A 22268-nucleotide genomic window follows, 5' to 3' on the forward strand; every position below is an offset into this window, starting at 1 on the left:
AAATTTCTACTTTTAGATGTTTGATGTTTTTTTAGACAACATTTTGGAAAATGTTCCATGGACATCTAAAAAGCAGTTATATTTTTCACTGGAGTATGTAATTATTTGTAACATTTAAAATAAAACTTGGGAATATATTGTTTTAAATCTATATATCCCCGTTTGTTTTCTGCATATCTGTCCAACTCTGGGCGAAAGGAGAATTCTTAAAATCTTCCAATCTGATTGTGTTTAATTTTTTTTTTCTTATCTTTCTGTCCGTTTTGACCCTATGTTTTTGCATCTTTGTAGTGAAAACGGTATTTTAATAAACACAGGGTATCTTAACAGTTTTGAGCCAGGGCCTGTAAAGCTAGAGTCCCTGGTTAAAGTCTACCCCATAACTTGCTCTCCGTAAGATCTTGAGCGTGTTTTTTTACCTTTCTGCTCTTGAAATTTTCATCTGTAGAAAGAGGTTATGGTCACATCTACTTCCTAGGACTGCTGGGAGGTGTAAATGAGATAATATGACAGAACAAATGCGTGACACATAGAAAGTGCTCTGTAAACATTAGCAATCGTTTTTATCAGTGGCTGTTTATATATTTTTAAGACATCTGAAGACCAGCATAATGATTATGCTATAGACAGGCCATAGTACATGACATTTTTCTGATATATTTGAGGTTGAACTTGTATTGAATGCCTGGATATTTTTAATAATGGCTGAGTTATGTGACAGTATATTTATCCCTGAGTTGGTGATGTGACTTAGGGCCCTCTGACAGTTTAGTACTTTCTGGAGTGTGTTGGAGTCTCTCACTTCATGCTTTTGGTGGGGGGGGGGATGGTGGCAGTTGTGGAAGTCTCTGTTGACAGGTTGAATAGTAGGGAGCTGAGAGATGTAAGAAGGCCTCTCTGCATTTCTCTCGCCATCGCCCCAATTTCATGTGTTGAGAGAATTGCAGACTTTAACACTTGGCTGGGATCGAGGTTGCCTGCAGGTGCTGTGCCTTGGAACCTTGTTGTGAGTTTTTTTTTTTTTTTTTTTGCGGTACGCGGGCCTCTCACTGTTGTGGCCCCTCCCATTGCGGAGCACAGGCTCCGGACGCGCAGGCTCAGCGGCCATGACTCACGGGCCCAGCTGCTCCGCGGCATGTGGGATCCTCCCGGACCGGGGCACGAACCCGTGTCCTCTGCATCGGCAGGCGGACTCCCAACCACTGCATCACCAGGGAAGCCCTGTTGTGAGGTTTTGATGCCTGGATCCATCGTCTATCCTCTCCAGGAAGTTTGGTTATCATGAGAGAAATTCTGGAAGATTTATCCTTCTTTCTCAAGCCAGAAACTCTAAGGGTTTTGAGTGTGAACCCTTCTGAGGTAAGGAGACCACAGTGACCAACGTGTCATAGGCCCACCTGGAGAGGCAGAGACACCCTCTCTTATGTGAGACAGGCAGCTCCATGGAAGTAACTCTGGGGAGAACTTTGATACACTCATCTCTGAAGATGAGAGGTGCTCAATCAATGATCAGCAGCTGATAGTCCTTTTGAAGACTTAAGGTAAACTTAGGTAAATACACCCACAATTTGAAATCCTCTTCCCTTCACAAGTGAATATGCTTTGCTTTGCTGATTTTCCTTGAGTTTTTATTTTCTATAAGCAATAGGTTGGAAGTTTTAGAAACGTGGTGATACTAGATCTCAGAAATGGTGCTATTTCGGGTGGTTGTGGGCAAGAGGAAATTGGAAGGCAGGTGAAACCTGGAATATGGGTGTGTAGTGCCGGCACCGGGCAAGGCCTCCCTGGGATTGTGGGGAGAGCAGGACGCCCCAGGCCGGCAGGACCAAGCCGCGGCCATTTTGGTGTGTTGCTGGCATGTGGACTGGGATTCTGGAACAGTTAGGCAGTCAGTCACCCAACCCAGAGAAGGGTCTTTAGCTGAAGAACAAAGGTCACTGTTGTCATGGTCAGGACAAGGCACAGGTGGCCTCCAGAAGGACCTTCTCAGAAGACAGAGGGCCTGGCATATGCAGATTTCTTCAGAAATTATGAATCCGTGAAAGAGTTTGAGGCGGTGAAGAAGGCTGGCATCTTTCAGAGTGCAAAGTGATTTTGGAATGTAAAGAATTTCTTTGGGTTGAATTCCATGGAAGTTTGTCACTGAGCTGTGTTCCTGAACTGTGAAGTGTGAATATTTGGGCTAAAGAATACCTTCTCTCTCTCTCTCTTTTTCTTTTTCTTTTAACATCTTTATTGGGAGTATAATTGCTTTACAATGGTATGTTAGTTTCTGCTTTATAACAAAATGAATCAGCTATACATATATCCCCATACCTCCTCCCTCTTGCGTCTCAGTTCTACCCTCCCTATCCCACCCCTCTAGGTGGTCACAAAGCATCGAGCTGTTCTCCCTGTGCTATGCGGCTGCTTCCCACTAGCTGTTTTACATTTGGTAGTGTATATATGTCCATGCCACGCTCTCACTTCGTCCCAGCTTACCCTTCCCCCTCCCTGTGTCCTCAAGTCCATTCTCTAGTAGGTCGGCGTCTTTATTCCTGTCCTGCCCCTAGGTTCTTCAGAACCATTTGTTTTTCTTTTTTTAGGTTCCATATATATGTGTTAGCATACGGTGTTTGTTTTTCTCTTTCTGGCTTACTTCACTCTGTATGACAGTCTCTAGGTCCCTCCACCTCACTACAAATAACTCCATTTCTTTTTATGGCTACTATTCCATTGTATATATGTGCCACATCTTCTTTATCCATTCATCTGTCGATGGACACTTAGGTTGCTTCCATGTCCTGGCTATTGTAAGTAGAGCTGCAATGAACATTGTGGTACATGACTCTTTGAATTATGGTTTTCTCAGGGTATATGCCCCGTATTGGTATTGCTGGGTCGTATGGTAGTTCTGTTTTTAGTTTTATAAGGAACCTCCATACTGTTCTCCATAGTGGCTGTATCAATTTACATTCCCACCAAGAATAGCTTCTCTTGATAAATAGTTAATAAATACTGTGGGGGCTGGGGGGAAAGAAGAAAGAAAATAGAGGGCCTGGGAAGGTGAGACAGATCCCAACAGGAAAAACGCCTGCGCGAGCTGGGGGCTTGGTCCGCTTTCGCGCGTGGAGGGTGGTGGACGGGGCCTCGTGCCTGGCATGGAGCGAGCGGCGGAGCCCCACGGAGAATGGGAGGGGTCCTGACGCCCTCCTGGAAGTAGTACTGTGGGTATAAAAAGTGTCTGCTCAGGCATCACGGACCTGGCCATCACCTTCCTTCTCAAGCCCTTTTCTCTTTCTTTAATTTTCACTTTTAAGTTTAGATGAAATGATTTAGCTTTTTATCAGCAGCAGCCTGTCTGGCAAGGTTCCTGTTCGAAAGATTTTTTTTTTTTTTCACTGCATTTTTTTACTCTTTGTAACCCTCTTGTAGTTTGCTTGTACCTTCTGCTTCTTGGCATTAATGAACTGGTTCCCCTGTGTTCCTCCCCCCATCCCCCCAATGCTTCCCCTTTATTTTCCTGCTCCTGACTGTATGCTAATGGCCATTGGTGTGCCTCCACCTTCTCAAAGTAAATATGTCTGGTTTTCAACTTCTAGATCCTGAAGTTGAACCTTCACGAGACTATGTCAGGCAGGTGGGGGTGGGAATTAAAAGGCTACAGGTGTTGACAAATGACCCTCAGCAAGGCAAGGCTTGGAGAGCAGTGATGCGTAAGGGCAGCTACTTTGTGTGTAGGCCTGCTCAGGTGAGCGTGAATGTGTATGCGCGTGTGAGTGCGTGTGTGTGCAGGTGTGTCTATGACTGTGCACGTGCTCACGTGTTGTTTTCGAAGCAGTGGCCTGTCCTCAGCCCTTCTGAGGCAGGCCTGCCACTTGCCGTGGGTCCCAGCTTTGGAACAGGGCGAGGCTGCCACCCCAAAGCTGGCCTGATCGGGACTGATGGCTCTTTTCATGGGTTGGTTTGATGTCTCCCCTCTTTCTCTCTTTTCTCTCTCAGCACCCTCTTTGGTCTGTTAACATAGTCCATAAAATATGTTCCCTCCATATACAGTTAAGTTCACCTGCACATTGGTCAAGTTGCAAACTAAAGCTCGAGATGCTAATTAGAAAAGAACCAACTAGGAATTAGGTTCATCTTATTCATTTCTCCAGAGGGAAAAACCTTAAAGAATGTTTCAGGATTTTATCTGGCATTTGAACCTCATTTAATGAAGCCTCATCCAGAAATACGGTTAACTTTTCCATTTAGAATGAAAGCTATGAGTTTCAGATACAGCAGCAAGCTTCAACCAGCAGTGCCTGACAGAGCCCTGACCCTGTGGGAAACCAAATGTGATTTCTTTCCTCCCAGGGGATGTGACCCATAGGCAATGCCCTTCTTAGTGCTGCCTGGACAGCTCCTACCTGCATGTAACAGAATCTAAATCAACTTTCAAAGACCATCCTGAAAGAACACTTTATGTTTAGTCTATTGTAATTTTTAATGATATTCTCCTTTCACTCCCTTCCAAATACGATCGAATTTTTAACCGTCTTTAGAAAAGGAGTAAATTATTGATGACCTTGCTTAGTGCACATGATTCAAACCTGTGCATTTGCATTAAAAGTAATTTAGGAAGCAGTGGAAATATGTTTTTTTTCTGCCTGAGGCAGGGGTTTAGAATTAAGATGTCATTTTGAAATAGGTAATGTGAAAAATCATTAATGTGTTCCCATATTCTGCATAATGTGACCTCAACTGGTTATTCCGTCATCCTTATTGAAAAAACCCCCCAGTATTCAATTCATTTCTTGGTACCAGCTTCTTAACAGTGTCCTTTGCAAATATATGGTTGGTCTGAGCAGGATGCGTTTGTGAGGCTGCTTCTGGGAGCGGGGAAGGCTGATGGGGGCCTGGTTGATGAGTGGGCAGAGCAGAAAGGGGAGAGAGGTGTCCAGCCCTTTCTCCATTCCAGCCAACGGCACAGGGTGGATGGGGGTTGGGCGGGGAGTTGAGGGCAACTTGCTCTTGCCTTTTCCTTGAAGCCTGTTCATGTTATGCACTACCTTTCCTGCTTCCTGCTGTGTAAAGTAGGCATGTTTATGGATGGGGGACACTGCTGCTCTGCCAGAGCGGTTTGGGGGGTGCAGGGGCGGCTGGAGACACAGAATACTGTAGTTGGAGCCGAGGCTCCTTCCCTACACTTGTACGGATTCTTGCTCTTCATGCTGTGATTTGCCAGGAGCCATGTCTGCACAGCTGCGGTCACCATGACATTAAATATAGGTCACGTGGAAAACATTTGCTCTTTTTTTAATAGATCTTTATTGGAGTATAATTGCTTCACAATACTGTGTTTCTGTTGCACAACAAAGTGAATCAGCCATATGCATACACATGTCCCCATATCCCCTCCCTCTTGCGTCTCCCTCCCACCCTCCCTATCCCACCCCTCTAGGTGGTCGCAAAGCACCGAACTGATCTCCCTGTGCAATGCTGCCGCTTCCCACCAGACAACTATTTTACATTCGGTAGTGTGTATATGTCGTTGCTACTCTCACTTTGCCCCAGCTTTGCCCTCCCACCCCATGTCCTCAAGTCCGTTTTCTATGTCTACCTCTTTATTTCTGACCTGCAACTAGGTTCATCAGTACCATTTTTTTTTTTTTTTAGATTCCATATATGTGTTAGCATACGGTATTTGTTTTTCTTCTTCTGACTTACTTCACCCTGTATGACAGACTCTAGGTCCATCCACCTCACTACATATAACTCAATTTCGTGAGAACATTTACTCTTTTAAAGAGAAGGGCAGGGTCAGCATTTGAATAATGTGACCACTGCGGCTCAGAAATCACCCCAGCTCTTCTCTCGTTGATGGAATTTGGTCTTCACATCACAGAAAGGAGGAGAGGAGCACATTTCAAGTAGAAGGACGTGAAAATAGACATTTAAAAAAGATTTTTTTGTGAATTTGTCAGGCTGGCTTCTTTAACTGATCTTAGTGGCCTAATAAGCAGAAGCTTCTTTCTCATCCATGTAGAAATGAGGTGACTCTCTTCCAGGTGGTAATTCGGGGATCCAGGCTGCTTCCCTCTTGTGTCTTTGCCACACCCGTTGTGGATCCCGAGTTGTCCTGCAGGGTGTCTCCATTCCAATCTGTGTGTGTGTGTGTGTGTGTGTGTGCATGCGTCTGTCTGTCTGTCTGTATGTTACAGGCCTGGCTTGGATTCCTTCTCACATTCTGTTGGCTACAGCTCAGTCAAATGGCCACACGTCCTTACGAAGAAAGCTGGGAAATGTATTCTGCTTGAGTCTCCTGGAAATGGAGGGCAGGGATTTGGTGATGAGCTATTAGTTTAGGCCAGTGCTTCTCAAATTTGAGCTTCATCAGAATCACCTGGAAGCTTCCTGGCCGCCCCACACCCCCACCCGTTTCTGATTCAGCAGGTCTTGGGTGGGGCCCAAGAATTTACATTTCAAATAAGCTCCCAGGTGATGATACTGTTGGGCGAGGAACCGCACTTTGAATAGTCCTGGTGCAGGAGCACATTTTTGTGTCTTGATTTATCCATGCTAATCGTGGATACCAGAAGTATACCCTTATTATTGTGACTCGAGAGATAGGGAAAGAGAGGGGTAAAAAAGATAAATAGCCTTGGCCAGGACATTTGGAATGTTACAAATAATTAATATTTCTTAGAGGAATTGGAGTTTTGGAGGGTTGAGACCTGGCTCGTCAGGTACGCCTGCTCTGTGGGATGGGGATGAGGTGAGACCTTTGTGGCCAGGCAAAGGTGCTTTCAGCCCAGCTAGCTCTGTTGGAGCAGGAAGCTTTGGAGAATAAAGTACCTAAGTGGGTACAGGAGAGGTGACACAGAGAGGAGCAAGCAGCAAGGGTGGGGACTTGCGGGAGACTCGAAGGAGAGTTTGTGAGTGCTGGACTGAACCAGGTGTGGATTTGGACACAGACAAGTGGGACTTAGATTTTGAGTTTCTTTGAGTCTTAGTGCCTGTAAAATGGGGAATAATGATGGCTGTCTGTTGGTTACTATGAGAATCAATTAGGTCAGAAGTTTGTAAACTTTCTTGGTTCGTGGTGCTTAGAGGTTAAATAAAAATCCTACAGTTTCATTTATTATGAAAGCATTCAGCTTTTAAACAAATTATTATTAAAGCAGTCAGCTCCAAACAACTTCATGTACATTGATGTCCTAACAACTCAGTGGCCGTTTGAAAAAATAATAAACATAAATGTTTATGTTTCTATGTTATGAATATATTTCTACATTAAATAACCTCAATTACTTGTTGATAGACTGTGTGCCTGCGGATTCTGCACAGATTCTCTCTGAAACCTTGGGATCTTGTTGGCATCTCTGCCAACAAGATAGGAATCTATCAAGATAGGAATAGGAATCTTCCTATTCCCTATCGATGTTTCCTTGTTAACCCAGCAACTGCTGAAAACCCAGCTTTGCAAAGTTACTATGTCTTTGAAAGGAATGCAGTGCAACTAGTATCGAAACTGTGAAAACTGCCTGAGTTCTTCATATGCTTTATATCTGACCGACATTGAGTATCACTCTATATCCCTCAAAAGCGTGACATATTTTCCAATGCCTCTGCAAGTTCACAGTGGTGACCCAGCTGCTTTGGTGCACGGATTGATAAGGGTGGAATTTGGTAGTTTTTTTCCCTTTCATTCATTCATTGAATAAATATTAACTGAGTATCAGCGAGGTGTCAGGCACTGTTCGCCTCCGAACAGCGTAGAGTCTGGGGGGAACCAGACATTGAATTGGATAATCCTGCAAATGTAGACTCCTGATGAGGCCAGGGCCATGAGGGGTGAGTTCAAAGTGAGAGCTTGTGGGAGGAAGATTTGACCTGATCAGGAGACGCTTTCTCAAGTTGGTGACACCTGAGTTGTTCCTGAAGTTACCGTGCAGTAAATAGGGGACGGAACCACGTTCTAGCCACAGGGGTGGCAAGTATATCTCAAGCTGATGAAGAACTTGCTTTCTCCCACCCCCCAATTGCGCCGTGGTTGATTTGAGACTGGTATTGTGGCTTGTGTGTGCCATGCGTGTCAGACAATGTCTGGACTCTTTCTTTAATGAGACAAACTTACTGACCGTGCAGTTGGATCCTGATGGGAAGCCCAATTGTGGGAAGAGTTTCGACGGCATGGATTGGTAACAATCTGCATCACTTCAAGTAACTGCTCCAGGTGGGGAAAACAGCATGAGCAAAGTGGTAGGAGGCAGCTGGGTGAGCCAGCATGGATGGAGCAGAAAGTGAGAGTCTGGGAGAGTCAGCAGGGGCTGTGGTGAGCCTCTGGGACCCAGGGGGTGTGTGGGTCCCACATGAAGACAACTCGTCCTGGTGGAGAAGGGGAAGTTGTCTTGATTGCTTCCTGGTGATAGATGGTGACTATAAACAGGCCAGGTACTCGGCTACCAAGATTTGTTTGAGTGATTTAGGCAGCTGGCAGTTTCCCTGTTTTCACCCTGAATGTAGACTTCAATGGCATTACAGCCTCCCAGAGCGGAGGGAATTCTTGTCCCTTTGTGTGAAAAGTGATCCATGGAAGGGCCCGCTGGAGGTGCTCACCCAGGGGGCTGTGTGAGCACCTCCAGTTCCTGGATTGACCAGCTCAGGCCCCATACAGTGCCCAGGCTGTTGGCTGGAGTCTGGCTCAGCTTGCTGCCTCTGGGGTGTGAATTTCAGCTGTTCCTGTGAAGTCACGTGGAGCCTGTTACCAGAGTCTGTGTCCCAATGCTTCCCTCTTCTTTACCATTCTGAGGCTTACGTATGAATGGGCATTGCACCGAATCCAGAATGGGCCTGGCCCTTGCCCTTGACCCAGGGGCCATGACAAGTTCTTCTTTGACTTAAGAATTGGGTGCTCTCTCCCTACACGGGGATGACTTGTGTGGGTGCCTGGCAGGGACATTTAGCTTCCAGCATCCTGGTTTGGGAGCCTTGATGTCAACTTAAGGATTATGTTCTTTTTCTTCTTTGCTTGGAGAGAAAACTGATGCACTGTGGTTTCTCCACACAGGTACTTTGTGCTGGATTTTGAGGCTGGTATCCTGCAGTATTTTGTGAATGAGCAAAGCAAACACCAGAAGCCTCGAGGGGCCCTGTCTCTGTCCGGCGCCATCGTGTCCCTGAGTGACGAAGCGCCCCATATGCTCGTCGTGTACTCTGCCAACGGGGAGATGTACAAACTGAGAGGTACGTTCTCCTCCCGGGAACTTTTCAGACGGGCCTCCTGGGTTCACTGTTACCATGGTGATGGCTCTCATTTTTTGATTTTTTAAAAAAAATCACCTTTAACAATTTACCGGGTTTGTGGACTCTGGTGACAGATGCTGCTTCTCCTACCCCTGGGGTGGGGAGAGGAGCTGACATTAGAAAGTGTTTGTCCTAATTAACTGAGCAATTAAGGACAAACAAAAGGTGAGTGATCGCAAACCTGGCTGAGCCTTAGGACTTGGGCAGATTTTTCATATTAGCTCAGTATATATTTCCTGGACCGTATACTGTGAATCTTTCCTCCAATGCCCGTGGGGCTGTGATCTGAGGACAGGTCAAGCCTTTTAAGGGTCATGGTGTCCTCTGCTTAAATTTTCTCTAGAACCAGCTCTTAGTAAATGCCCCTTCACTTGTACTTCATTTAACCCATTGTGGCCCTAGAGCCTGGTGAAAAGCCAACTGGTGTTATGTCCTGTTGTCCACTTTCTCCTCTTTTCTTTGCTTCTTGAAAGCTGAGGTCTGCTAAGCATCCTCCTCAGGTCTCCGGGGAGCCCAGCATTTGGCTGGAACTGTAGGTATTGTCGCCCCCGAGGCATATCCACCTTGCAGGTTTTCTGATGGGCCAGAGTTGTCTGTAGCCATGTGATTTGATCGCTAGATCATTCTTCCAGCATTCTGTCATGGGCACATTGCCGGAAAAATTGTCAGTCTTCTTCTAACAAAATAACAAAACCAAACCCCAAATGCACATGTTTGCATGTGTGTGCAGGTACACACACACAGAGTCAGTGTTATTAAGGTCTGAGGAAAGTAGTGTATATTAAGTGTTCGGGGGTGGTAATTCTGCCTCTTATATCACATTTTTCTTTTTTTTTTTTTTTTTGCGGTATGCGGGCCTCTCACTGTTGTGGCCTCTCCCGTTGCGGAGCACAGGCGCTGGACGCGCAGGCTCAGCGGCCATGGCTCACGGGCCCAGCCGCTCTGCGGCATGTGGGATCCTCCCGGACCAGGGCACGAACCCGTGTCCCCTGCATCGGCAGGCAGACTCTCAATCACTGCACCACTAGGGAAGCCCTCTCATATCACGTTTTTCTTTGCCCAAGGAAGGACCTCATACAAAGAAAAGGGCCCTTGTTTTCTCTCCTTGACCCCGGGGGCTGACAGTGGTGGCTCAGCCTCCGCAAAGCCAGACTGAGGGCCTTGATTCCCCAGCTCAGAGCTCAGTGTTTGCTGACCTTCCTCCAAGCTTTGCTGCCCAGAGGCAGGTCAACCTGAGGTTCCTTTATTTTTATTTTTCAGCCATGCTGTGCAGCTTGTGGGATCTTAGTTCCCCAACCAGGGATTGAACCTGGGCCTCTGGCTTTGGAAGTGCAGAGTCCTAACCACTGGACCACCAGGGAATTTCCTGAGGTTCTTTTATTATCAATATACAAGTCATATCTCAGGATCTATAAAACAATCCACAAACCTATGATGTAAAAATGTCTATAGTTGAAGAAAGTTTTTTGTGTTTTGGGAACTGTGAGAAGATTCACGTTCTCTTTGGAGATTCATACAGAGCGTGTCCCAGATTTATATGGTCCTTGGTTTCTCTTTGCTCTTTATTGCTTAATAAATTGTCAGAGCAGAAACAATAGCAGGTGTAAAACTTAATGCCTCACTGCCACCTGTGGTTTTGTTTTCTTATTTATTGAATTTTTGAATTTTATTTTACTTATTTTTTTATACAGCAGGTTCTTATTAGTTATCCATTTTATACATATTAGTGTATACATGTCAATCCCAATCTCCCAGTTTATCACACACACCCCACCCCCCCGCTTTCCCCCCTTGGTGTCCATACGTTTGTTCTCTACATCTGTGTCTTTCTGCCCTGCAAACCAGTTCATCGGTACCATTTTCTAGGTTGCATATATATGTGTTAATATACGATATTTGTTTTTCTCTTTCTGACTTACTTCAGTCTATATGACAGTCTCTACAAATGACCCAATTTCGTTCCTTTTTGTGGCTGAGTAATATTCCATTGTATATATGTACCACATCTTTGTTATCCATTCGTCTGCCTATGGGCATTCAGGTTGCTTCCATGACCTGGATATTGTAAATAGTGCTGCAGTGAACATTGGGGTGCATGTGTCTTTTTGAATTATGGTTTTCTCTGGGTATATGCCCAGTAGTGGGATTGCTGGGTCATATGGTAGTTCTATTTGTAGTTTTTTAAGGAACCTCCATACTTTCTCCATAGTGGCTGTATCAATTTACATTCCCACCAACAATGCAAGAGGGTTCCCTTTTCTCTAGTTTTGATTTGCGTTTCTCTAATAATTAGTGATGTTGAGCAGGTTTTCATGTGCTTCTTGACCATCTGTATGTCTTCTTTGGAGAAATGTCTATTTAGGTCTTCTGCCCATTTTTGGATTGGGTTGTTTGTTTTTTTAATATTGAGCTGCATGAGCTGTTTATATATTTTGGAGATTAATTTGTTGTCCATTGATTCATTTGCAAATATTTTCTCCTATTCTGAGAGTTGTCTTTTCGTCTTTTTCGTACTTTGCTGTGCAAAAGCTTTTAAGTTTCATTAGGTCCCATTTGTTTATTTTTGTGTTTATTTCCATTACTCTAGGAGATGAATCAAAAAAGATCTTTCTGTGATTTATGTCAAAGAGTGTTCTTCCTATGTTTCCCTCTAAGAGTTTTATAGTGTCCAATCTTATATTTAGGTCTCTAATCCATTTTGATTTATTTTTGTGTATGATGTTAGGGAGTGTTCTAATTTCATTCTTTTATGTGTAGCTGTCCAGTTTTCCCAGCACCGCTTACTGAATAGCATGTCTTTTCTCCATTGTATATCCTTGCCTCCTTTGTCATAGATTAGTTGACCATAGTTGCATGGGTTTATCTCTGGGCTTTCTGTCCTGTTCCATTGATCTATATTTCTGTTTTTGTGCCAGTACCATATTGTCTTGATTACTGTAGCTTTGTAGTATAGTCTGAAGTCAGGGAGTCTGATTCCTCCAGCTCCGTTTTTTTCCCTCAAGACTGCTTTGGCTGTTCGGGGTCTTTTGTGTCTGCATACAGATTTTAAGATTTTTTTGTTCTAGTTCTGTAAAAAATGCCATTGGTAATTTGATAGGGATTGCATTGAATCTGTAGATTGCTTTGGGTAGTATAACCATTTTCACAATGTTGATGCTTCCAATCCAAGAACATGGTATATCTCTCCATCTGTTGGTATCATCTTTAATGTCTTTCATCAGTGTCTTATAGTTTTCTGCATACAAGTCTTTTGTCTCCTTAGGTAGGTTTATTCCTAGGTATTTTATTCTTTTTGTTGCAGTGGTGAATGGGATTGTTTCCTTCATTTCTCTTTCTGATCTTTCGTTGTTAGAGTATAAGCAAGCGATTTCTGTGCTTTAATTTTGTATCCTGCAACCTTACCATATTTGTTGATTAGCTTTAGTAGTTTTCTGGTGGCATCTTTAGGATTCTCTATGTATAGTATCATGTCTTCTGAAAACAGTGATTTTTTCTTCTTCTTTTCCAATTTGTATTCCCTTTTATTTCTTTTTCTTCTCTGATTCCCATGGCTAAGACTTCCAAACTATGTTGAATAATAGTGGTGAGAGTGGACATCCTTGTTTTGTTCCTGATCTTAGAGGAAATGCTTTCAGTTTTTCACCACTGAGAAAGATGTTTGCTGTGGGTTTTTTCATATATGGCCTTTATTATGTTGAGGTATGTTCCCTCTATGCCTACTTTCTGGAGAGTTTTTATCATAAATGGGTGTTGAATTTTGTCAAAAGCTTTTTCTGCATCTATTGAGATGATCATATGGTTTTTCTCCTTCAAGTTGTTAATATGGTGTATCACATTGATTGATTTGCATATACTGAAGAATACTTGCATCCCTGGGATAAATCCCACTTGATCATGTTGTATGATCCTTTTAATGTGTTGTTGGATTCTGTTTACAAGTATTTTTTTGAGGATTTTTGCATCTATATTCATGAGTGATATTGGTCTGTAATTTTCTTTCTTTGTAGTATCTTTGTCTGGTTTTGGTATCAGGTGATGGTGGCCTCATAGAATGAGTTTGGGAGTGTTCCTTCCTCTAATTTTTTGGAAGAGTTTGAGAAGGATGGGTGTTAGCTCTTTTCTAAATGTTTGATAGAATTCACCTGTGAACCCATCTGATCCTGGACTTCTGTTTGTTGGAAGATTTTCAGTCACAGTTTCAATTTCATTACTTGTGATTGGTCTGTTCATATTTTCTATTTCTTTCTGGTTCAGTCTTGGAAGGTCATACCTCTCTAAGAATTTGTCCATTCCAGGTTGTCCATTTTTTTGGCATAGAGCTGCTTGTAGTAGTCTCTTAGGATGATTTGTATTTCTGTGGTATCTGTTGTAACTTTTCCTTTTCCATTTCTAATTTTATTGATTTGAGTCCTCTCCCTCTTTTTCTTGATGAGTCTGGCTAATGATTTATCAATTTTGTTTATCTTCTCAAAGAACCAGCTTTTAGTTTTATTGATCTTTGCTATTGTTTTCCTTGTTTCTATTTCATTTATTTCTGCTGTGATTTTGATGATTTATTTCCTTCTTCTAACTTTGGGTTTTGTTTGTTCTTCTTTCTCTAGTTCCTTTAGGTGTAAGGTTAGTTTGTTCATTTGATATTTTTCTTGTTTCTTGAGGTAAGCTTGCATTGCTGTAAACCCGCCTGTGGTTTCTAAAATGACACGAACCTGTACAAAAGAACAGCCCAACCAATTAACCTTTTGAGCCATCTCATTTTGCCTTTTAGTTGTTATTCTCTGGGTTATTAAACCCCAAGGTTTTTTTTTAAGGGTTATAATAGCAAACATAAAAGTTTTATTATCTGCATGAACTAATCACAAGGGCTAAATTTAGCTAAAACTTACCCACTACAGCAGAGGGAGGACACATTTCTGCCTCTTTCTGGCTGGTCCTTGGTCCATCCCAAAGAATCTGGGCATTGGTTTTCTCATTTCACATCTCGCTACATGTAGAGATGAATCTTGATGTTAATAGATGCACAGCTTTGGGAATGTTTTTGGTGCAGAGCCTTTGGGTACTGTTGCAAACCAGCAATTCTTCATGTTCCTAAGGAAAATGGCACTAGTTTCTTCAGAATCCTTTTATTCTTTGGAAGTAGGGTTCACCTAGTCTTATGCTGGTCTGCACTTCCAGATTTCTTCACCAGAAGTTCAAGCTGAAGTTGGGTTTTATTGACAGATGACAGGCTCATTTTTGTAAATGATACAGATTTCTAGGGGAATCATTTTGTTTTCTGCATAGTCAACATTTATGCAGTAAATATTCTGTTAAAATATTTATGCAGTGAGTTATGCAATTAAATTAACTGGGATTTTATTAGAACCTGTTATGTTTCCATGATCTTTTAAGAAAATAATTTTATATATTTGAGACACGAGGGTGTAGATGGTTGATTGTAACTATGCAAGTGACTGGTACTGTAATGTCTCTTTGGGAGACATTTGAGGTTCTGTAAGTCAACATTTTGTACCTTGTTCTGTTCAGTCATAATAAGAACCCTTGAGAACACATATTAAAATGGTAATTTAACTGAATGCTAATTTTGTAGAGGGTGATAACTCCACATTACAACTCTGATAGATAACAAAGGGACCTCAAACACTGTACTTTAATCCTCCTTTTAGCCACATGTGGTAGAGGCATTAAAAATAATCATGTTTTCTCTTCCCTGCTGCTTTTTAAAAAAAATTTATTATTATTATTATTGTTAAGATCTTTATTTGAGTATAACTGTTTTACAATAGTGTGTTAGTTTCTCCTTTACAACAAAGTGAATCAGTTATACATATGTTTCCATATCTCTTCCCTCTTGCGTCATCCTCCCTCCCACCCTCCCTATCCCACCCCTCTAGGTGGTCACAAAGCACAGAGGTGAACTCCCTGTGCTATGCGGCAGCTTCCCACTAGCTATCTAATTTACATTTGGTAGTGTGTATATGTCCCTGCCACTCTCTCACATCGTCACAGCTTACCCTTCCCCCTCCCCATATCCTCAAGTCCATGCTCTAGTAGGTCTGTGTTTTATTCCCATCCTACCACTAATCTCTTCATGACATTTTTTTTTCTTAGATTCCATATATATGTGTTAGCATACTGTATTTGTTTTTCTCCTTCTGACTTACTTCACTCTGTGTGACAGACTCCAGGTCTATCCACCTCATTACAAATAACTCAGTTTCATTTCTTTTTATGGCTGAGTAATATTCCATTGTATATACGTGCCACATCTTCTTTATCCATTCATCTGTTGATGGACACTTAGGTTGCTTCCATGTCCTGGCTATCATAAATAGAGCTGCAGTGAACATTTTGGTACATGACTCTTTTTGAATTATGGTTTTCTCAGGGTATATGCCCAGTAGTGGGATTGTGGGGTTGTATGGTAGTTCTATTTGTAGTTTTTTAAGGAACCTCCATACTGTTCTCCATAGTGGCTGTATCAATTTACATTCTCACCAGCAGTGCAGGAGGGTTCCCTTTTCTCCACACCCTCTCCAGCATTTATTGTTTCTAGAGTTTTTGATGATGGCCAATCTGACCGGTGTGAGATGATATCTCATTGTAATTTTGATTTGCATTTCTCTAATGATTAATGATGTTGAGCATTCTTTCATGTGTTTGCTGGCAATCTGTATATCTTCTTTGGAGAAATGTCTATTTAGTTCTTCTGCCCATTTTTGGATTGGGTTGTTTGTTTTTTTGTTATTGAGCTGCCTGAGTTGCTTATAAATTTTGGAAATTAATCCTTTGTCAGTTGCTTCATTTGCAACTATTTTCTCCCATTCTGAGGGTTGTCTTGTTTATGGTATCCTTTGCTGTGCAAAAGCTTTTAAGTTTCATTAGATCCCATTTGTTTATTTTTGTTTTTATTTCCATTTCTCTAGGAGATGGGTCAAAAAGGATCTTGCTGTGATGTATGTCATAGAGTGTTCTGCCTATGTTTTCCTCTAAGAGTTTGATAGTGTCTGGCCTTACATTTAGGTCTTTAACCCATTTTGAGTTTATTTTTGTGTGTGGTGTTAGGGAGTGTTCTAATTTCATACTTTTACAGGTAGCTGTCCAGTTTTCCCAGCACCACTTATTGAAGAAGGTGTCTTTTCTCTACTGTGTATCCTTCCCTCCTTTATCAAAGATAAGGTGACCATATGTGTGTGGGTTTATCTCTGGGCTTTCTATCCTGTTCCATTGATCTATATTTCTGTTTTTGTGCCAGTACCATACTGTCTTGATTACTGTAGCCTTGTAGTATAGTCTGAAGTCAGGGAGCCTGATTCCTCCAGCTCCATTTTTCGTTCTCAAGATTGCTTTGGCTATTCGGGGTCTTTTGTGTTTCCATACAAATTGTGAAATATTTTGTTCTAGTTCTGTAAAAAATGCCAGTGGTAATTTGATAGGGATTGCATTGAATCTGTAGATTGCTTTGGGTAGTATAGCCATTTTCACAATGTTGATGCTTCCAATCCAAGAACATGGTATATTTCTCCACCAATTTGTATCATCTTTAATTTCTTTCATCAGTGTCTTATAGTTTTCTGCATACAAGTCTTTTGTCTCCTTCAGTAGGTTTATTCCTAGATATTTTATTCTTTTTGTTGCAATGGTAAATGGGAGTGTTTTCTTCATTTCACTCTCAGATTTTTCATCATTAGTGTATAAGAATGCCAGAGATTTCTGTGCATTAATTTTGTATCCTGCTACTTTACCAAATTCATTGATTAGCTCTAGTAGTTTTCTGGTAGCAACCATAGGATTCTCTATGTATAGTATCATGTCATCTGCAAACAGTGACAGTTTACTTCTTCTTTTCCGATTTGGATTCCTTTTATTTCTTTTTCTTCTCTGATTGCTGTGGCTAGAACTTCCAAAACTATGTTGAATAAGAGTGGTGAGAGTGGGCAACCTTGTCTTGTTCCTGATCTTAGTGGAAATGGTTTCAGTTTTTCACCATTGAGAACAATGCTGGCTGTGGGTTTGTCATATATGGCCTTTATTATGTTGAGGAAAGTTCCCTCTATGCCTACTTTCTGCAGGGTTTTTATCATAAATGGGTATTGAATTTTGTCAAAAGCTTTCTCTGCATCTATTGAGATGATCATATGGTTTTTCTCCTTCAGTTTGTTGATATGGTGTATCACGTTGATTGATTTGTATATATTGAAGAATCCTTGCATTCCTGGAATAAACCCCACTTGATCATGGTGTATGATCCTTTTAATGTGCTGTTGGATTCTGTTTGCTAGTATTTTGTTGAGGATTTTTGCATCTATGTTCATCAGTGATATTGGCCTGTAGTTTTCTTTCTTTGTGACGTCTTTGTCTGGTTTTGGTATCAGGGTGATGGTGGCCTCATAGAATGAGTTTGGGAGTGTTCCTCCCTCTGCTATCTTTTGGAAGAGTTTGAGAAGGATAGGTGTTAGCTCTTCTCTAAATGTTTCATAGAATTCGCCTGTGAAGCCATCTGGTCCTGGGCTTTTGTTTGTTGGAAGATTTTTAATCACAGTTTCAATTTCAGTGCTTGTGATTGGTCTGTTCCTATTTTCTATTTCTTCCTGGTTCAGTCTCGGCAGCTTGTGCATTTCTAAGAATTTGTCCATTTCTTCCAGGTTGTCCATTTTATTGGCATACAGTTGCTTGTAGTAATGTCTAATAATCTTTTGTATTTCTGCAGTGTCAGTTGTTACATCTCCTTTTTCATTTCTAATTCTATTGATTTGAGTCTTTTCCCTTTTTTTCTTGATGAGTCTGGCTAATGGTTTATCAATTTTATTTATCTTCTCAAAGAACCAGGTTTTGCTTTTATTGATCTTTGCTATTGTTTCCTTCATTTCTTTTTCATTTATTTCTGATCTGATCTTTATGATTTCTTTCCTTCTGCTAAATTTGGGGTTTTTTTGTTCTTCTTTCTCCAGTTGCTTTAGGTGCAAAGTTAGGTTGTTTATTCGAGATGTTTCCTGTTTCTTAAGGTATGATTATATTGCTATAAACTTCCCTCTTAGAACTGCTTTTGCTGTATCCCATAGGTTTTGGGTCGTCGTGTCTCCATTGTCATTTGTTTCTAAGTATTTTTTGATTTCCTCTTTGATTTCTTCAGTGATCACTTCGTTATTAAGTAGTGTATTGTTTAGCCTCCATGTGTTTGTATTTTTTACAGATCTTTTCCTGTAATTGATACCTAGTCTCATAGCGTTGTGGTCAGAAAAGATACTTGATATGATTTCAGTTTTCTTAAATTTGCCAAGGCTAGATTTGTGACCCAATATATGATCTATCCTGGAGAGTGTTCCATGAGCACTTGAGAAAATTGTGTATCCTGTTGTTTTTGGATGGAATGTCCTATAAATATCAAGTAAGTCCATCTTGTATAGTGTATCATTTAAAGCTTGTGTTTCCTTATTTATTTTCATTTTGGATGATCTGTCCATTGGTGAAAGTGGGGTATTAAAGTCCCCTACTATGATTGTTTTACTGTCGATTTCCCCTTTTATGGCTGTTAGTATTTGCCTTATGTATTGAGGTGCGCCTATGTTGGGTGCATAAATATTTACAATTGTTATATCTTCTTCATGGATCGATCCCTGGATCATTATGTAGTGTCCTTCTTTGTCTCTTGTAATAGTTTTTATTTTAAAGTCTATTTTGTCTGATGTGTGAATTGCTACTCCAGCTTTCTTCTGATTTCCATTTGCATGGAATATCTTTTTCCATCCTCTCACTTTCAGTCTGTAAGTGTCCCTAGGTCTGAAGTGCGTCTCTTGTAGACAGCATATATATGGGTCTTGTTTTTATATCCATTCAGCCAGTCTGTGTCTTTTGGTGGGAGCATTTAATCCATTTACATTTAAGGTAATTATTGATATGTATGTTCCTATTACCATTTACTTAACTGTTTTGGGTTGTTCTTGTAGGCCTTTTCCTTCTCTTGTGTTTCTTGCCTACAGAAGTTCCTTTAGCATTTGTTGTAAAACTGGTTTGGTGGTGCTGAACTCTCAGCTTTTGCTTGTCTGTAAAGGTTTTAATTTCTCCATCAAATCTGAATGAGATCCTTGCTGGGTAGAGTCATCTTGGTTGTAGGTTTTTTTCCTTCATCCCTTTAAATATGTCCTGCCATTCCCTTCTGGCTTGTAGAGTTTGTGCTGAAAGATCAGATGTTAACCTTATGGGGATTCCTTTGTGTGTTATTTGTTGTTTTTCCCTTGCTGCTTTTAATATGTTTTCTTTGTATTTAATTTTTGACAGTTTGATTATTATGTGTCTTGGCGTGTTTATCCTTTGGTTTATCCTGTATGGAACTCTCTGTGCTTCCTGGACTTGATTGACTATTTCCTTTCCTATATTAGGGAAGTTTTCAACTATAATCTCTTCAAATATTTTCTCAGTCCCTTTCTTTTTCTCTTCTTCTTCTGGGACCCCTATAATTCGAATGTTGGTGTGTTTAATGTTGTCCCAGAGGTCTCTGAGACTGTCCTCAGTTCTTTTCATTCTTTTTTCTTTCTTCTCCTCTGCAGTAGTTATTTCCACTATTTTATCTTCCAGGTCACTTATCCATCCTTCTGCCTCAGTCATTCTGCTATTGATCGCACCTAGAGTATTTTTCATTTCATTTATTGTGTTGCTCATCGTTGCTTGCTTCCCTTTATTTCTTCTAGGTCCTTGTTAACTGTTTCTTGCAATTTGTCTATTCTGTTTCCAAGGTTTTGTATCATCTTTACTATCATTATTCTGAATTCTTTTTCAGGTAGACTGGCTATGACCTCTTCATTTGTTAGGTCTGGTGTGTTTTTATCTTGCTCCTTCATCTGCTGTGTGTTTTTCTGTCTTCTCATTTTGCTTATCTTACTGTGTTTGGGGTCTCCTTTTTGCAGGCTGCAGGTTCGTAGTTCTCTCTGTTTTTGGTGGCTGTCCCCAGTGGCTGAGGTTGGTTCAGTGGGTTGGGTAGGTTTCCTGGTTGGGGGGACTAGTGCCTGTGTTCTGGTGGATGAGGCTGGATCTTGTCTTTCTGGTGGGCAGGTCCACGTCTGGTGGTGTGTTTGGGGATGTTGGTAGCCTTATTATGATTTTAGGCAACCTCTCTGCTAATGGATGGGGCTGTAGACCTGTCTTGCTCTTTGTTGGGCATAGGGTGTCCAGCACTGTTCATTGATGGTCCTTGAGTGAAGCTGGGTCTTGGTGTTGAGATGGAGATCTCTGGGAGATTTTCGCCGTTTGATATTGCGTGTACCTGGGAGGTCTGTTGTGGACCAGTGTCCTGAGGTTGGTTCTCCCACCTCAGAGACACAGCCTTGACATCTGGCTGGAGTGCCAAGAGCCTGTTTGTGTTGGAGGGTCCCCTGTGGAGGTGGGTGGGGGGCAGCTATGGCTCACTGTGGGGACAGGGACACTGGAGATTCACATTATAGGGTCTCAGAAGGAGAAGAGAAAGGACCATTGGAACCCATATTGAATCTCTAGTCCAGGGTCTTTTGGAGTGAAAAAGTGATGAGCTCTGGGGCAGCACCAGTACACCCCTGAGGTGCGCACCGTAAATAAACCTTAGAGGCAGCCCCAGACATCCTGCTGCTTTTTAAAGAAGTAGAAATGACTTTTTCAGAAGAGTTTAAGAAATTGGCCAAATTGTTCTCATAACAGACATTCCAGAATAAGTTAAGTTTTTGTTTTTTTTTTTTTTTTTTTTTTGGTTACGTGGGCCTCTCACTGTTGTGGCCTCTCCTGTTGTGGAGCACAGTCTCCGGACACGCAGGCTCAGCAGCCATGGCTCACGGGCCCAGACGCTCTGCGCCATGTGGGATCTTCCCAGACCGGGGCATGAACCTGTGTCTCCTGCATTGGCAGGTGGACTCTCAAAAACTGTGCCACCAGGGAAGCCCTAAGTTAAGTTATTAATGTGGTTTAAGAGGGAGTTTTTTTGTCACTTCTTCAGGGAAACCTTCATTAAGCATCTGTCATAGGACTATATTAGGTGCCCCCACTGTGTACTACACAGTTAAAGCAAAGTGTTTTAACAAAACATATTTGCAGCCACTTAGGTAATGCCCCACCGAAAAGGAAATTCCACCTCTAACCCCCTTCTAATGACAAGAAACTTACTTTATTCAGTTTTGTTCTGTTTGAAGTTTCTGAGTTGGTATTTATAAGTTGAAAAAAGATTTAAAAAAACGTGTTAGGGACAATAAAAATGCTACAATGTGGATGAACCTGAAAAACATTAAGTAAAAGAAGGCAGCCACATACTGCATGGGAACATTCATATGGAATGTCTAGAATAGGCAAATCTATGAGACAGAAAGCAGATTAGTGGTTGCCTAGGGATGGGAAAGGGGGTGGGGACAGAGAAGTGGGAAGTGACTGCTGATGGGTGGAAGATTCTTTGGGGGATACTGAAAATATTCTAAACCAAGATTATGGTCATGGTTGTACTCTTCTGTAAATATACTAGAAATCACTTAATATTAAAAACAGGTGAATTTTATGTATGTAAATTCTATCTCAAAGCTGTTAAAAAATCTGTTAGAAATTTTAAAAAAGAGAAAGAATATAAGTGTATTGATTACTTTTGGAGAAATTGATCTGTATGTGTTCAAGTGATTCCATCCAGGAAGATGGAATTCTGAAAATCCCTTTAAGTTTCTGAAAACTTTTTAAATTTCTTAAAAAAAAAAAAGATTTTTGATTGAGATTTGGTGTCATCAGATTTTTGACATGAATACCATTTGCATTTGCCTTTCACTCCTTCATTCCCAGGCCCCCAACCCCTCAGGTGCATGTAGAAATGGGTTGGATGTGTTTTGGCTCAATTGCTCCAAGCCTTTCTTTCTCTATTTTAGCTGCTGATGCAAAAGAGAAACAGTTCTGGGTGACTCAGCTTCGAGCTTGTGCCAAATACCACATGGAGATGAATTCTAAGGTAAGTCACTGCAGGGTGGGGTGGAGGGGGGGGCGTTGCATCTGCTGGGATCAGCCTTCAG

At 41.6% G+C, this 22268-nt stretch overlaps 1 protein-coding gene and 1 non-coding gene across 12 annotated transcripts in view; one reads left to right on the forward strand and one right to left on the reverse strand.

Moving 5' to 3' along the window:
* OSBPL10 (oxysterol binding protein like 10) overlaps positions 1 to 22268 on the forward strand; it is a 321796-nt gene that overhangs the window by 90224 nt on the left and 209304 nt on the right. For 10 of the 11 annotated variants that reach the window (XM_067005845.1, XM_067005851.1, XM_067005844.1 and 7 more), the window contains 2 exons: positions 9032 to 9207; positions 22128 to 22207. In XM_067005845.1, coding sequence (XP_066861946.1) covers positions 9032 to 9207; positions 22128 to 22207 — 256 coding nt within the window. The remainder of the gene's footprint in view (positions 1 to 9031; positions 9208 to 22127; positions 22208 to 22268) is intronic. The other variant, XM_067005852.1, reaches the window with a different exon arrangement.
* Positions 10556 to 10628, reverse strand: TRNAW-CCA (transfer RNA tryptophan (anticodon CCA)). The gene has a single exon. It is a non-coding gene; the product is annotated as a tRNA-Trp (tRNA).

The sequence above is a fragment of the Kogia breviceps genome, chromosome 10 (genome assembly GCF_026419965.1).
Source record: "Kogia breviceps isolate mKogBre1 chromosome 10, mKogBre1 haplotype 1, whole genome shotgun sequence".
In the NCBI taxonomy this organism is placed as follows: domain Eukaryota; kingdom Metazoa; phylum Chordata; class Mammalia; order Artiodactyla; family Physeteridae; genus Kogia; species Kogia breviceps.